We start from the raw sequence: 17,993 nt of genomic DNA, 5'->3' as shown, positions 1-17,993 counted from the left end.
AGAAATAAACATTTGCATGTATGGTCAACTAATATTTGACAAGGGAGCCAAGACTACACAATGGTAAAAGAATACTCTCCCCAATAAATACTGTTGGGAAAACTGGATAATCACATGCAGAAGAATAAATTTATACTCCTATCTTACACCACTCACAAAAATTAAATGGATTAAATGGATTAAAGACTCATAAGACCTGAAACCATAAAACTCCTAGAAGAAAACATAAGGAAAAAGTTCTTTGACACTGGTCTTGGCAACAGCATTTTGGATATGATACCAAAAGCATGAGCAACAAAAATGAATATAAATAAATGAGACTACATCAAACTAAAAAGCTTCTGCACAGCAGAAGGAATAATCAACAAAATGAAAAGGAGGAAATATTTGAAAACCAACTCTCTGATAAGAGGTTAATATCCAAAATATATAAGGAACTCTTACAAACTCAATGCAAAAAAAAAAAAATAAAAAATGAAGACCTGAAGACATTTTTCCAAAAAAGATACAGATGGCCAAACAGGTACATGAAAAGATGCTCGACGTCACTGATCATCAGGGAAAAACAAATCAAAACCATAATGAGATATCACCTCACACCTGTTAGGATGACTATTATCAAAAAGACAAGAAATAAGTGTTAATAAAGATCTAGAGAGAAGGGAATTCTTGTATACCATTGGTGGGAATATAAATTGGTCTAACCATTATGAAAAACAGTAAGAATGTTCCCCAAAAAAATTCAAAATAAAACTACCATATGATCCAGCAATCCTACTACTGAGTATATATCCAAAGGAAATGAAAGCACTATGTCAAAGAACTATCTGCACTCCCGCGTTCATTGCAGCATTATTCGCAATAGCCAAACATGGAAACAACTTAATTGTCCATCTACAGATGAACGGATAAGGAAAATGTGGTATATATGTATGTGGTGTGTGTGTGTATATATGTATGTGTGTGTGTGTGTCTGTGTGTGTGTGTATATGTATACACACACACACAGACACACACAATGGTTTATTCAGCCATGAGAAAGAAGGAAATCCTGCCATTTGCAACAACATGGATGGACCCTGAGGGCATTATGCCTGCATGAAATAAGTCAGACACAGAAAGATAAATACTGTATGATCTCAAATGTGTAATTTAAAAAAGCCAAACTCATAGAAACAAAGAGTAGAACAGCTGCCACAGACTGAGGAGTGGGGAAATGCAGAGATGCGAGTCAAAGGGCACACACTTCCAGTTATAAGATGAATAAGTTCTGGGGATCTGATGTACAGCGTGATGACTATAGCTAACAATACTGTATTATATACTTGAAAATTACTAAAAGAGTAGATCTTAAACGTTCTCATCACAAAAGAAATGGCAATTATGTGAGGTGATGAGGTGTTAACTAACCCTATTGTGGTCATCATTTCACAATATATATGTATATCAAAGAATCACAGTATACCTTAAATCTACACGATGTCAATTATATCTCAATAAAGCTGAAAAAAAATCTTTAAGTTATCTATTTGTAGGAAATAGTGACAAACAAATTAATATATCCAGCAATGGCCCCTGCACCATAAGAGGTAACAACCTAAAAGAAGAAAGCACTGATACAGGCAAACTTTAAGAAGAGAGGAAAAATACAAAGACAACTTTATCAACATTGAAGTTACATATGAATTCAATAAAGTATTTACATTATGCTTCCTCCACTTCTCTTTCCTTTTCATGTGCTCTCCAAGAATTTGGAAGGTGAAAAGCAGCCAAAATGAACTTATTTAGGGTTAGAAGTCCTCTTCCCAAATCTTTAATCATCTTTTTGACTCTCCTCTGAACCCATTCCAATGGAATGAAGGAATGCTGGAGCTGACCTTAGAGAGTTGGAAGAAGCGGGTGAGGAGTGCAGAAGGGTGGTGAAGTAAACCAAGCTCCACGTTTCCACCATAGACACTGTGCCAGGTTTAATCTGTGCTCCCTCCAAGGGCTCTACTGCTTCTAGAAGTCCCTGGCTGTTATTAAGGCTCCCTATTGGGAGTGCAGAAGACACTGGTTATGACATACACCTTTCTATCCTCTCCCCTCACCAGTGCCAAAATTTTTATAGTCTAATAAGCATATTATTTCTATCCGAGTGGGCCTTCTACTTTCTATGAAGGGCTTCAGCAGACCATATTGTACTATAAAGAGATATTTACATTTTAAAAGATCGAATATTTCACGTGCAAGATTAAAATGAATACATACTTACCTCTTTAAGTTAGTCCTGTCGCCACTATCTGAGCTTGCCACAGATGAAGTATCGTAGGAGTGAGAATCAATAGTATCAATGTTTAACAAAGTAGGATCCTCGAGAACAAAAGACTCTTCTTCATCATCAGTCTAAATTGGAAGAATATGGATCGATAAATTTAAAAATTCCAAATACTCTACAAGTCAGACAGGCATTAATGGGTTTCTGCAAAACATTCACAGGCTTATTTCTGCTTTTCACCTCTTTTCCATGTATTGTTACTAACCAAAATAGTTACTAACTATTCCTTTGTTGTAGAAGAAGTGGGAGAAGTTATGCAGATAATTGTTAGCTACAGAATATTTCTTAAAATTCAAATCTGTATTGATGCTTTACTAGTTAACTAATAGCCAATGGCTAATTAGAAGAAAACTAACACCACCTGACTATATAAATAGTATATCGTGAGAAATATGACAAGCAGATAGAAGAAAGGCATTCTGGGTTGTGCAACAGCATGTGCAAACTCAGTGATTTCACAATATGTATTTTGCCCATGGAAAAAAAAGTAGTAGACCAAAATGAATGGAGTATATGAATAGGAGCTGGAGGTGATCCTAGAAAGATAAGCTGGGGCCCAAGGTATAAAAAGCCTTATATTCCATTAAGCTAGGTGACAGCAGGGACCATATCTATCTTGTCCATCACTGTACCCTTAGTGCCTAGCACAATGCCTGACATATAATTAGCACTCATTTATTTAATGAATGAGTGTACTATATAGTAGGCAGTAAGAAGACAACTGAGATTTTTAAGTGGATACACATAATGGGAACTATGTTTTAGTGAGATAAATGGGGCAGTGTGAAGATGGATGAGAGTAAAGGGGAAGACTGAGGCAGGGAAGTTATTAAGAACCAGTAAGAAGGCTACTGTAATGTCAAGAAAAGACAGGAAAGTTCAGCCTAGGAATGCAACAGAAGAGGTCAAGAGAAGGAATTATTAAAGAGACATTACTGAGTTAAAATCCTAAGTCCCTGGTTACCATTTAAATGGAGGGATTAAGGGAGAAGTCAAAGAAGATTCCAAGATTTCTAGCTTGAGCAGATAAGCAAAAGGTGATACTATTAATTGAGATAAGAAAACAGATAAAGCAGAATGAGGAGTTTAGCCTTGAACAAATGGATTCTGAGTAAGACATTAAAGAAAAATGTTCTGATCATACCTTCTCTGGACTACCTTCTGCCTTACTATTTCCATCAATGTTCTTAAGAGAGCAGTCCATCTCTACTTTCTCCACCCATTACTAGCTACTGAGCACTATCTTTGCTGAAACTACGAGCCAAATCCATTGGGTTATTTTCAGTTAGCATGTTCTTGTCCTCTATGCATCATTTAACACTACTAACCACTTGCTATTCTTGCAACTTACTGTTTCCATGGTTTCCAGTACCTCTCTTTTTCTGGCACTCCTCCAACTTATATGGCCTCTTCTATCAGTCATGTTCTTTACTTTTCCTCAGCTCAACCTTTAAATGATTCTGTTCTCCAGGATTATACTCTTAGCTCCTTTCTCTTCCTACTTCACACACTTCCTATATGAACAAGCTAATCTATACCTATAGCTTCAAGTACCTTGTCATGCTAATGACTCCAAAAGCTGTATCTTCAGTATCAACATTGCTCTTGAGGTTTAGGCCCATATTTCCAACTGCTTTTCAGATAGCTACACACACACAAGTCTGCTAAGAACAGGGTTAGGATTAGCAAGGAGGTATCATGTTATTTGAGAGAGCTGTACAAGACTGGAATAACTGCTGAAAGGAAAGGAAATAATTCAGAAATAAGAACTGTAGCACAAATGTCTTAAACAAGAAGTCGATCAGAATCTTATTTGACTTTCTTAAGCAGTCTGGGGACATAAAGAAAACAGATCAGCTAAGTTAAGCCAGGGTTGAGAGCTTACAAGAATAAGTCAAAGGAAAAGTGAAGGAAAGAAGAGAACTGAGGTATCAATAAGGCTGAATTTAAAATTACTAGCTATACAGCAGAGGTATCAATTCTCCCAAAATGATGTGTAAACTCTACACAATCTATTACATTTCAGCTGGTGTGTATGTGTGTAAACTAATAAAGTGATTCTAAACTTATGTGGAAACACAAAAGACCAAGAATTAGGAAGGCATTCTTAAAGAGCAACAACAAAGCGGGAATACTGAAACTAGCAGATATTGAGATCTATTATATAGATTCAAACATTAGAATGTGATATGGGCAAGTACAGAAAGAGTAATGGGCTCAAACCTACATATATGATCACCTGATTTAAAACAAAGTGACACCTCTTTTCAGTAAATGGTGTTGCTCATACTTCACACCATTATAGATGAGTTACAGATCTGGCTATGAAAGGTAGACCAATAAAGATTTTTTTAACTATAAGAGTATCATCATGACCTTGGAATCTGCAAAATTTTCTTAAACACACACACAAAAACTAACATAATGGAAAAACCTAATAAGCTGAACTACATTAAGAACTTCCGATCATCAAAAGAAACCATTAATAGGTGAAAAAGTTACCCAGAGAATGGAAAAAGATATTTGCAATACAAATATCTAATAAAGAGCTTATATCTATCATACATAAAGAGTTCCCATAATAGGTTAACAAAACACAGTGGAAAAGTGGGCAAAAACATAAAAAGGCAATTCACAAAAGAGATATCCAAATGGCCAAAATATATGCCAAGGTACCCAATCTCATCAGTCTTGAGGTAAATTCAGATGAAAACTATGATGTGATTCCACTATAAGAAGGAATAAGTGAAAAAGAGAAAAATTCAAAAGTTGATGAGGTTATGGTAACCAAAACCCCACATATTGCTGCTGGAAGTAGATATTGTTAACGACTACTTTGAAAAACCCGTGGCAGTATCTACGAAAGCTCAACATACCCATATCTAATGACCCAGCAATTCTACTCCTAGGTTTACACCCACAAAAATGTGTAAATGTGTGTATGTACATGTATGTATGTGTATACATAGATCGTATACGCATGAATAAGAATATTCACAGCAGCATTTTTCACAGTAGCCAGAAATTGGAAATTACACAAACATCCATTAACAGTAAAATGAATAAATAATAGTATATAAAGAATTTTATACAGCAATGAGAATGAACAATTATATGCAAAATATAAATTAACCTAAAGGGAAATAAGTCAGACACCCAAAAGCACTTACTGTATTATTCCATTTGTATGAAGTTCCAAGCAGACAAGCTAATCAATGCCAGTGAGTTAGGATAGTGATTATCCTGGGGTTCTATAAGGTAGGGGCAAAAAGAAGCTTCTCGGATGCTAGTAATGTTTTATTTCTTCATCTGGATTCTGGTTACACAGGGCATTCAGTTTGTGAAAATTCACCAAGCTGTACACTTATGATTTGTGCACTTTTCCTATATGAATGTTATACTTCAATAAAAAGTTCAAAAGAAATTTCTGACTGCAAAATGCAACAATTAGATTGAAGTGAAGCCAGGACTACTCAGAGACTGGGAGACCAGGAACGATCAAGAGACTTGGTTTTGATGAGGTCAAAGATCAGGTTTAATGGAAGTAAGGGAATGAGGGGGAGGTTGTTAGGGCTGGAGAATGGAATTTCAAAATTAAAAACCTCAGAGATAACAGTTTCAAAGGATGACAAGGCCTAGCAACATTATTTCATGCTCTAAGTTCTGAGATTTAAAAAGTCTCAGTGTTCTCTACCTTTCCATTCTGTAAACTATCTGGGATATCTCTTCTCAGCCTCTCTTCAGGTTGATATTAATGAACATTATAGAATATTTGCACCCATATATCCTGGAGCAAGTGCTTATTTACACTTTCTACTTCTGCCCTTTCTATTTTTTCTTTTTAAAAAATCATTTTCTTTAATACCTTTTCCTCCTTACAGTCTGCATAATGTTCCACAACTTAAATTACTTTTACTTTCACTTTTTCACCTGCTTAGCTCCCTTGAAGTGTGAAGGCTGGCCAATTTCCAGTCTCATTTTTCTCTCAAAGTCAGAGGCAGTCATACAGCACTTTATAATCCCAGTATCTAACACTGTGACCCAAATACACGAGGCACCCAAATTACAACTGAGGATAACAGCGTTATCTTCTCAGTGAACCACTAATGATTGTACTGTTACTAGTAGATAAATTGTACAAAGATGGTTTTCCTTCATTATGAACTACAGTCTCATTCATATAAGCCTTATTTTCTTAGCCATTATTATATAAATATGTACAAATAGGGCTTTGTACACAATCCTCTAAGGTTATTTTTATTTCACACTTAATAAAGTAATTGAAATGAGATGTGATTAATACCATAACAAAATTGACTAAAATGAACCTCTTCATCTCTAAATGAAAGATTTCCTCAATATTAGAAAGCAATAAATAAATATCACTGTAACGGGCTATTCTTTCATTGACCAAAACCTATTTTGTCAAAATTTTAAATGCTTAAGTCTTAACACAGATCATACACTTTTGAAATTAAAATATATTCAAAGTAATGGCAACATCAACTAGTATAAAAAATAGGAATAAAAGTCATGCAAGAAAAATGAAAGTAATAACTCAGAGAAAGTAGTTTGCATTCTGTAGAGTGTTGACTATGACCCCGAAAGTAGTGTAGGTAAAGAAGTAATAACAAATGAGGCCCAGCTCACTCAGAGCTGCAGGATCAGTGGGCATTTCTGTTGGGGAACCTTTGCATCACTACCTTTTAAAATATACAACCATGGATCTGAAACAGATTTATACATTAAAAAATCTTTCTCAAATTAAAAGCGAAAACCTCTAAAGGGAGTCTTAAGCAAGTTTTTAAGAGATCAAGAAGACTGAGTGGAAGAATTGTCAGCAGATGCAGGGTACATAAAAACCGACATACTTTATCAACATGTACTTCCACAGAGTTCCTTTATAAAGCCTTTACGATTGCTAATTCAGAAAAGAATAACATCATTTTATGGCACTCATAAGATAAATTATGGAGGGTTTGTTTTCTTTACATTACAAGACTGCAGATGCTTTTTCGTGTCAGAAGACGAGCTATTTGAATATCTCTGGTAGAGACGACTTTATCAAAACAATACAAATCTCAAAAGTGACATGAATTTAGTATTTCAACTCACTTAATAAAACATTTTTTTTTTAATCCACCAAGTATGAGGCGTTGTACTGGGCACAGAGATGAACAAGACATGGCCTCTGCCCCTGAGAGGCTCACAATCTAGATTTGTACTGTCAGGAAGAACTTTCTACAACCACAGAAATATTCTGTGTCTACACTGTTCATTATAGTCACCACTAGCCATATGTGGACTCTGAAATGTGCCTTATACAACTGAGGAATTGAATTTTTCATTTTTGTTTAATTGTAATTAGTTTAAGTTTAAATTGTCACATGTGGCTAGTGGCTCCCATACTGAACAGTGTAGCTCTTGATACATACACTATAATTAACCCAGAAATATTAAAATCAATGCCGTAAAATTATATTGATCATTAATATACACTTACCTCATTTAGTATGCTTTCCAGTGTTGGAGGAGTATCAACTTGAGGAATATCAAACTCCTTGTCATCAATCTAAATATATAAAATAAATTAATGCTCACATAATAATGTTTTCTCTCTTATAATTGGGAGGGTGTTTTAATTGATTAGAACAATTATCAATTAAGAAACAAACATATCACCAAACTGTTCACATAGAAAGACAACTCAATAAAAATCCATGGTAATAAGAATCGGTCAAAAGACTATAGAATCTTTTCCTTTCCTATCCACATATACTGTGATTAACAAGGACACATATTAATTGACTGCACCATCCTGACAGCCCTTTCCAGACGCTTCTGTTGAAGGACTTTGGCATCTGCTTTCTTAGACATGATAAAACAACATGTTTTATGACAAGCCCTAATTTTCTAAGTTTTGACATAAGCCATAAGCAATATACAAAGGTCTGACACTGCCTTTCTTAGTTATTTCATAAATTATGGTGAGAATAATTAGGTCAACAATTTGTCATAAATATTCTCATGGTCACCAAATATATCATTAAATATTCTCATGGCCACCAAATATATCATTAAATATTCTCATGGTCACAAGAACCTATTAATTACAAATCAATGGTAAAAAAAAAAAAAAAAATCACTGCGCAAGAATTCTAAACCTACCACTAGTTCTATGATCTTGAGAAGTCATTTAACGTAGCTGCACTTCAGTTTCTTCCTTTATAAAATAGATTATCAGTGTTGTGAAGCTCAAATGAGAACATGCATGTAAGTGGTTCAGAAATTGAAGTGAACTATACAAATGAAGTGCTATTATCTTATAAAACTGTACATAGACTCCTATTAATCCATACAAAAATGATAGATTTGGAGTCTTTGAGTCATGAAGTACACTCTAGCCAACATTTTGGTTAAACAATATCACTTGACAGAAGCTGAATTTTTACCAGATCAGTTTTGAATTCCAATTCCTTGTCCAGATCTATGTAAGAGAACTTTGAAAGTGAAGCTTCTAGATTGAAAGACTTATTCAGTTCTTCTTCAGTAGTCTTGGCACAGAGGCTCTGTTCCACATTTTCATGGTCTGGTTCATTTTCCATATTTACTTTTAATAATTGTATTCTGTTGATCCAAGTAAGTTTTTGTTTGTTTTGTTCTGAGTCTTAGATCACAATGACCTGAATGATGATCTCTTTTCAAAAAAGAAAAAAAATATGTCATTTAGATTTCCTCAACTGGACATTCTGAAGACTTACTTGGTCAGACTTACATGGAAATTCAATCATCTGACTATAGGCAAAAAGAAAACAATACTAGGGTATGGTGTATGATATGAGGGAGGGTTTCTATGGGAGCACAAAGGAGGAACATCTAACTCAGAAATCTAGGAAGTGACTCATCACCAAAAGTCATAAGTCTAGTGATAGTGATAAACGAGATAAACTCAGTCACTAGACCTGGTAGTAACTAGACTTAAGTACCTAAGAGCATGAATGGTAAATTGGTGGCAAAAGCTGCAATTAACCTTTACCTCACATTCCCAAACCTTAGAGTAGATCTCCAGGTCCCCTGCAGATAAGCATAGACCAATTTTGTCATTGGTATCCATATAGGGCCACAGATCTCTCAGGAAGCCTTGTGTAGACACAGAATGGATAGCTAGTCATTTAATAGGAAACTAGCAAAACTAAAAATTCAGATCTATTATGGTAAACAAAAATGATGCCATGATAAAATAATTTCATAGTTAACTAGAGATTTATAGAAAGAAAGCTAGTCATAAACATGGACATTTTCAAGGAAAACAGAAATACTCAAAAAAATATGCAATTTTTTTGTAGATTTCACAGCTCTAAATAGTACAATGCTATATCAAAAAAATTTAGTTTACTTACACAATTTCTAGAAAACTAAAAACATATTCAGGAATAATAAGTTTATTGATTAAATTTACTCTTAAATGTTTTTAGTTTGTGTTATAATTAGGCTCCAAGTGACCAAACTTTAAAAAGTCTATCACTTAGCTCTGCCTGTTTAAAGAAGCTAAATATGAAAATATAAACAATGCCATAGTAATAACGACAATAAAAACAAAGGTCATTTTGTTTTCTAGATGATGTTTTCCACAGTACCCATCAAGTAGCAGGAACTCTCAGTGGGAAGCTTTTTCAAACTACATACTGCCCACAGAGGGCAGAATCACCACGGCTACCAACAACTCTCCCCACCACAAAACTTCTCTGCTCTTACTCCTCAGTGAAGTGAAAGCAGAAAAAATGCTGTTAACCACCGAGCCAATGAAAGAACTAATTTTTTAAAAGGGAGTGGAGAATTAGTTTTTAAATATATATATAACATGCCCAAAACTCAAATTTTTATCTAATTAGGCTTATTTTTTCAGTATTTATAATTTCACTTCTTTCAATGTTTCAGTTTTGTCAGACTAAAGGAAATTAATATCTACTATGTGTAAGACACACAGACTCATGAAGTCTAGTTTTTTAAGAACTGAAACCATTTTTTTTCTAGCTAGTACATTTGGTATACTACTAAATGCAGACTAACTTCTTTCACGTGTTCCAGAAGAGAGACTCTAAGGCTCTGTTCTATAAAACACGAGCTATTAAATACATTCCTAGAAAACATAACTGAGGGCACTCTGTATCTGGTAACATTAGAAAGTACATTTCCAATCTTAGTTACTAAATGTACTGCTTCTTTTGCAATAAGCCAAATACAGTAGCAATACTAGCATTTATACATCTTTCTTCAAAGAGGAATTGGTTCATAAAAAATATTACTTAATAAGCTTCACTCTAATTTGTACTACTTAACAAAAATAATTACAATTAGTCAAGGAATGTCTGCAAACATGTAAAATTCACATTCAGTGGTGCCTGAGGTCGATTATTGAGACTTATTCTTTTTTTTTAATAGTGGAAATGACAACAAAGAAAAAGAGAAAACTTTAAGTGATCAATAACCTAAAATGTTTCATTCTTCACATTTATCTTTCCATAACAACTCAGAAAGGAAAATTTTTTCTGGCTCTTTTTATATCTCCTACCTGGAGTTAGAGGTCAGCAACTGTGAACACCAACCCACCTTGCAGAAGTTTCAAATAATCAACATTCCCTGAAGAAAGAACATCATCCCGCCATGCTACCCTATTCCTTTCTCAGTCTTCACCTCACTGAGCTCCTGTGATTTATGTGATGTGATGGCAAAGTGGAGAGAACACAGCCAAAGAATCAATTCAGATCAGGTTTGAATCTGGACTTTATCAGTTCCTACCTATAACCTTTGTCAATCTGTCCATATCCTTTTGGAGCCCCCTCTATTTCTACATCTGTAAGATGAAATATTGTGGCCATTTGTGTTGTTTACACAGAGCAATTCCTCTTGTTCTGGTAAGGGCTCCTTCAAACCATGTGGTTCTTGTGGAGGCTGCCAATCAAAAATCCTCTAGTAACAGAAATTATATAAAAAAGCCAGAGTCTTTCACTATAATTCATTAAAATGAAACTGGTGAGGAAGAGTTATTTCCACTGTTCTCTAAACAATGATAATAAGGCTGGGCAGCACTCCCACCCTCCACCCTCCACCCGAACCCTGGGTCTGCAGAAAAGGAGGTCATTTATCCAACACATATCAACCAAACATCTACTATGCATCTGTCACTGGAGACCCACTATTACAGACAGAATTTACATTCTAGGTACAGATTCTCTAGCAAGAATGAAATCAACCCACAAACACAAGCAGAAGAGGAAAGAGTGTCCTGATATCATTCAAGCCCTAGATTCTAGTCTTCTATGAAGTTAGCTCTGGCCATAGGCTTCCGGTAGTTTGGCTACATAAGCCAACATACTCTCCCATTTTTTTTTTTTTTTTTGGTCATTTACAATTAAGAGTCCTGACTCCTACGAATGCAACTACCTATTTTGCAGGGCTACTGTGATACAATAACTGTAAAGCATTTAGAATAATGCCTGGACACAGAATAGGTTTTCAAGAAATATTAACTATTATCATTTAAAATTTCCTCAAGATCTCCAAATTCTCTTAAACACTCTGAAGCAAGATCCAGTACTTTTATAAAGATGCAGACCATGCTAAGCATATCAGAAGGATGCCTTATTGGAAGGATATGCTTCTAACATCATATAAGTTTCTTCACGAGCTGAATGGTGGAGTTTTACCTAAAACTAGTACAGCCCCCAGCAAAGCATCACACGCACTTAATAAAAACTTTTAATTATGATAATAATTGTCATATACTACTCATTGTAAAATCATGCCTTTTTGTTTTTTACATCAACTTCCTCTTTTGTCACTTAACACCAGTTTTTCTTTGTTAGCAAAATTTTCCAGCCCTGAATCAAAAAGCCTGGTCACCATGCTCAGGCTTTTTAAAAAGAGTTCACTAGAATAGCTTCTGGAAATGTTTTGGAATCTGAGTTGTGTATGAACTTATCTGTGGAAGGCAGAATGACAATGCCCAACGATGCCCATCTTAATCCCCAGAACCTATGACTATGTTACCTTACGTGTCAAAAGGGATTTCGCAGATGTGTTTAAATCAGGATCTTGAGTTGGGGAGTTTATCCTGGATTTTCTGGTGGGCCCAATGGAATTACAAGCATCTTTAACAGTGGAAGAGAGAGGGAGAAGAGAGTGCCAGAGAAAGAGATGTGACAACAGAAGCAGAGAGATGCTATATTGCAGGCTTTGAGGATGAAGGAAGGGTGCCAGGAGCCAAGAAATTCACACAGCCTTTAGAAGGTGCAAGACAAGTAAATGGATTCTCTCCTAGAGCCTCCAGAAGGACCACAGCCCTGCCATGGCTGGAATTTAGCCGAGTAAGACCAGTGCCAGACTTGTGAACTACAGAACTATACAATAATAAATCTGTGTTGTTTTGAGCCACTAAATTTGTGGTAATTTGTTACAGCAGCAATAGGAAATATTCTAATAAACTTTAATTTGTTTCTGGCCATATCTCCAACATTCTGAAATACTAAACCCTCCCTTATCAGTTGGTGTTGCCCAAGTATTTACTGAGCAAGTTCTTCATTCCGATATGCAGAACAATGATGACATGCTTAATATATGATGCTTAAGATTACAAGCTTGATGCAGATACTGCTGTCAGATATCACTTAAGTTTTATCCCAGTACAAAGAGTGGCAATGAACTACTGATAATTTCCTCTTGACATACAATTCTACGACTAGTTCTTCACCTATTCACTGGGTGATCTACTTTTTTTATAGTTCTTAAGCAATGTCATGCAAGATAGTACCTGCAGGTACGTCAGGTTACGTCAATTGTTTCTTAGTCTTTCCCAGATGAAATCACATTAATATGACAGGAAATGTATGTCACAGAATCATGACTACCCCATATGTTGCTCTCTTCTGAGTGCTGATAAACTAATATTTTAATAGTTATGACTTAAGATTATCTGACATCTTGAAAGTTCCCAAGGTTGTTACTTCTTAATAAGATTATTCCCAACTAATTAATAATAGATTCAAGGATCATTAAAAAAAGATATGCACCATATAAACAGCAATGATCCCATTATGACATTGGCCAATTGAATAAGAACTCTAGAATGTGACCTAGACTAGGCCAGATTAATATGGAACTCTTTTGCCATTTTTTTTTTTTGTTAACTTTGGTAAATATTCTCAAGTTCCAGGATCTTATTTAATTCACTGACATTCTTTTCCTCCTAAAAGTTACATAAGATACTTTTCATATTACAGTGCAATCAAATCAAGTGTGTGTGTGTGTGTGTGTGTTTTAATTTACTATATCACCAGAAAGATACTACGAAATCATTTTCACATGCCAAATTCATTCCTAGCCTTCCCAATCCAAGTATTTCACTTCTTCCATTTCTTTGTTTTGTCTTCTTGAATTTGTTTAGTGAAGAAAAATATAATAGAAGATTAACTTCTACTAGTTTCCTATTATCCTTCTCAGGTAAATGGACTAATTTTTAACAGCTTCCCAATGCCTACAGAATAAAATTCCAAATTCTAAACCTAGGATTCCAGACATCTCATGATTGACCCTATCTTCCTTTACAAATAAACTTACTATTTGTAATTAGGCCTTCAAAAATAGCTTCCATTTTCCCTCTATGTCTGCTCATGCTAGTTCACCTTTCTTTTTCCTCGCCATTTATCTAAGTTTCTTCTTTCTTTCCTTCCATTTGGGCACCTTCCTTCCCCCAAGCATCCTCTGAATCCAGAATGCATGAATTCATGCATTTTTTAGAACAGTGCCTTGATGCTTTCTTCATACTGATTCACTAGTTAACTTACCATCTGACCATGTCTTTTCTCTCCAACTAGACAATAAAAATGGGGCCATGCTTCTTTGTACACTCCACATCATTGGGCTGACTTGCATAGCTATGTAAACATTCAATAAATACCTGCTGATTAACACAGAAACTGGAAGATGGGAATAACATCTGTGTTGCAAATTAAATAGATCTGTTGTATTACCTGTAATGTTAAGCTTCAGAGGATATTATTATTTGTCTCACAGCATATAGGACTCCATATTATACCATAATAAGCCAAGTTATAATTGAGTTCTACTTTTATGTAAGCATGCCTGTCAACTACTGCTGATCATATTCATATTTCAGATATCAGCTAAAACCTTGCTTCCTCAAAAAAGTCTTTTTTGTCCTGTTCAACGAGACCAGGTTTCCTGTTAATATGCACCTATAACACTGTTCTTTCATTATACTTATCATATTACAATCATTTTTTCAGTTTTGAACCACCATTCCCTTACCTTTATTGGAATGCAGGATCCAGGAGAACAAAAACCAGATCCACCCTGTTCACCACTGTATTCCCAGTGCTTAATGACATAGTAGCTAATCAACCCACAAACCCAGCCAGCAGTCATCCTTCCCCTACTAGGTAAGCAGCCAAGCAACACTTCAACACTGGTTTCCAGAGTCTCAAACAGAAGTTCTGGTCATTCAAAACAAGATATGATTAGTGTTCTACCCCAAAAAGTCTCCCACCTTGCAAACTCAATTCTTTACATGTAGGTGAGATTTTTTAAATCTGTAACACTGATTTTTTAAAATATCATTTTGTTCATGTATAACATGACAGACAAACTCCACACTTTCAGATGTTTCATGTTTTTTTACATTAATTCAGCCTATAGGCCAAGATGAAAATAGTGAAAATGTATCATATGTCCATTCAATTGATTGGACTTCAACTATTATCTTCAGCAAAGGGAAAAAGAAAAGAAGAAATGATTCACACAGAGCCAAAGGACTCTGTATACCATTCCACTCATTAACTATATGCTTCAGAGTGAGCCTAGGAGAAGAAATGGATATCTGCTGTCCTTCTGGTCAGTCTCAGTTTTTGCATGCCTCATACACAAGCAATCAATTTCATCTGTGCTCAAAATAACAACAGCATGCTGTTCCAATATGGAGTAAAAAGTGGATGCATTGGATTTCCTGAGAGATCTTATGTCAGTTTTCAACATGACTACTTCCCAGGGTGCTTTGAGGATACTCAATATTCAAGGTACTTTTCAAGGGTACTCAAGTTTCACCTTACCCATGGACTTCAGAAACAGGTCTGTGTTAGACGCAATGCTATTATATACTGGGACGAGCTGCTTACTTGACTCTTTACTTTCTTTCCAAGAACAGGCACAGTTAGGTACCTACGACCACCATGCTTAGAACGGTTGCTTTCAAAATGCCCAAACCACTCTGATTCTTTTTCTCTTCTCCTGGTAAATGAGATCATTTCAAACTTAGGAAGCACATGCAGAACAACAAATGTTAAAAAGAAACATGAGGGGAAAGAAGAGTGACATGAAACATTCTCAGGGACAGTCCCTACGTTGGGGCACAAAACTAGCTTCAACAAGTTTAAGACGACTGAGATCATACTGAGCATATTCTCCAACCACAATGCTTTAAAAGTGAAAATGAACTGCAAAAGAAAGCTGGAAAAGCCACAAATGTATGATTAAACAAGATGCTACTGACCATGACTGGGTCAAGGAAGAAATCAAAAGATCCATAGAGACCAATAAGAATGACAACAAAACATATCAAACTTGGAGGAATGCAGTAAAAGCAGTAATAAAAGGGAAGTTTACAGCATTACAGGCCTACCTTAAAAAAAAAAAAAAAAAAAAGAAAAATCTCAAAAATCTAACATTTAACCTTAAAAAACTAAGGAAAAAAAAAGGAAACAAAGCCCAAAGTCAGTAGAAGGAAATAATAAAAATTAGAGCAAAATGAAATGAAATAGAGAACAAAAAGACAATAGAAAGAGTTAATACAACAAAGAGCTGGTTCTTTGAAAAGATAAATTGACAAACTTCTGGCTAGAACCACTAAGGAAAAAGGAGAAAAGACTCAAACAAAATCAGAAATGAAAAGAGAAATTATAATGGATACCACAGAAATGAAAAGGACTATACAAGAGTACTATGAAAGGCTATACATCACCAAATTCAATAACCTAGAAAAAAATGGACATGTTCTTAATAATATACAACCTTCCTACACTGAATCATGAATAATTGGAAAATATAAATAGACCAATCAACAGCAAGGAAATTGAAACAATCATTAAAAACCTCCAAAAAAATAAAAGTCCAGAACTAGACGGTTTCACTAGTGAGTTCTACCAGATATTCAAAGATTTAATGTCATCCTTCTTAAACTCTTCCAAAAAATTGAAGAAAAGGCAATACTTCCTACTTAATTTTATGAGGCCAACATTACCCTGATACCAAAACTTGCCAAGGACAACACACAACACAACACACACACACACACACACACACACACACACACACACACACACACAGAAATTATAGGCCAATATCTGTGATAAATATACATGCAAAAATCCTAAACAAAATACTAGCAGATCAAATTAAACAATACATTAAAAAGATAATATATCACAATCAAGCAGGGTTCACTCTAGGGGCGCAAAGATGGTTCGACATACACAAATCAATGCGATACACCACATTAAGAAAATAAAGGATAAAAATCATGATCATATCAACTGAGGCAGAAAAAGCATTTGACAAAATACAACATCCATTTATGATTAAAATGCTCAATAAAATGGGTAAAAGAAGGAAAGCACCTCAATATAAAGGGTATACGTGACAAATCCTCAGCTAATAGTAAACTCCATGGTGAGAAACTGAAAGCTTTTCCTCTAAAGTCAGGAATAAGGCAAGGATGCCTACTCTCACCATTGTTATTTGACATAGTACTGTAAGTCGTAGCCAGAACAATTAGGTAAGAAATAAAAGGCATCCAAATTGAATGAAGAAGTAAAACTGTCACTTTTTGAAGCTGACATGATTCTATATGTAGAAAACCCTAAAGAATCTACAAAACAAACAAAAAAAAACTATTAGAAAAAATAAAGAAATATAGTAAAGTTGCAGGATACAAAATTGATGTATAAAAATCCATTGCATTCCTATATACTAACAATGAAATATCAGAAAAATTGAAGAAAACAACTCCACTTGCAACTGCAACAAAAATAATAAAATATCTAGGAAAAAACAAAGGAGGTAAGGGACTTATACCTGGAAACTATAAGACATTGTTGAAAAAATTGAAGACAAAAGAAAAATACTGTGTTCATGATTAGAAGAATCAACACAGTTAAAATGGCCATATGACCTAAAGCAATATACAGATTTAATGCAATCACTATCAAAATCCCAATGGCATTTTTCAAAGAAATAGTACAAAATATCACCAAGTTTGTATGGAACCATAAAAGACCCTGAATAGCCAAAGCAATTCTGAGAAAAAAGAATATAGCCAGAGGTAACACACTCCCTAACTTCAAATAATACTACAAAGTGACAATAATCGAAACAGTATGGTATTGGCAGAAAAACAGACACATAGACCAAAGGAACAAAACTGAGAGCCCAGAAATAAATCCACATGTATATGAGCAAATAATTTTCAATGAAGAAGCCAAAAACATACAATGGAGAAAAGAAAGCCTCTTCAATAAAGGGTGCTAGGAAAATTGGAAAGCCATATGCAAAAGAATGAAACTATACTGCTATTGACATCATGCACAAAAAATTAACTCAAAATGAA

The 17,993-nt window shown here is 34.9% G+C and overlaps 1 protein-coding gene across 6 annotated transcripts in view; it reads right to left on the bottom strand.

The window, feature by feature from the left end:
• The window catches only part of VPS8 (VPS8 subunit of CORVET complex), a 235,784-nt gene that overhangs the window by 214,190 nt on the left and 3,601 nt on the right, over nucleotides 1-17,993 (bottom strand). For 3 of the 6 annotated variants that reach the window (XM_039850760.1, XM_039850764.1, XM_039850763.1), the window contains exons 2-4: nucleotides 8,770-9,014; nucleotides 7,821-7,889; nucleotides 2,255-2,385 (exon numbers count right to left, since the gene is read on the bottom strand). In XM_039850760.1, the coding sequence (XP_039706694.1) occupies nucleotides 2,255-2,385; nucleotides 7,821-7,889; nucleotides 8,770-8,922 (353 nt within the window). In that variant the 5' untranslated portion in view covers nucleotides 8,923-9,014. Of the gene's footprint in view, nucleotides 1-1,703; nucleotides 1,878-2,254; nucleotides 2,386-7,820; nucleotides 7,890-8,769; nucleotides 9,015-14,160; nucleotides 14,251-17,993 lie in introns of those variants that run through there. The other 3 variants (XM_039850761.1, XM_039850762.1, XM_039850765.1) reach the window with 2 other exon arrangements.

The sequence above is a fragment of the Pteropus medius genome, unplaced genomic scaffold, assembly GCF_902729225.1.
Source record: "Pteropus medius unplaced genomic scaffold, Ma_sr-lr_union100, whole genome shotgun sequence".
In the NCBI taxonomy this organism is placed as follows: domain Eukaryota; kingdom Metazoa; phylum Chordata; class Mammalia; order Chiroptera; family Pteropodidae; genus Pteropus; species Pteropus medius.
Note: the sequence above shows the minus strand (reverse complement) of the source record. Positions and strands in the feature narration are given on the sequence as shown.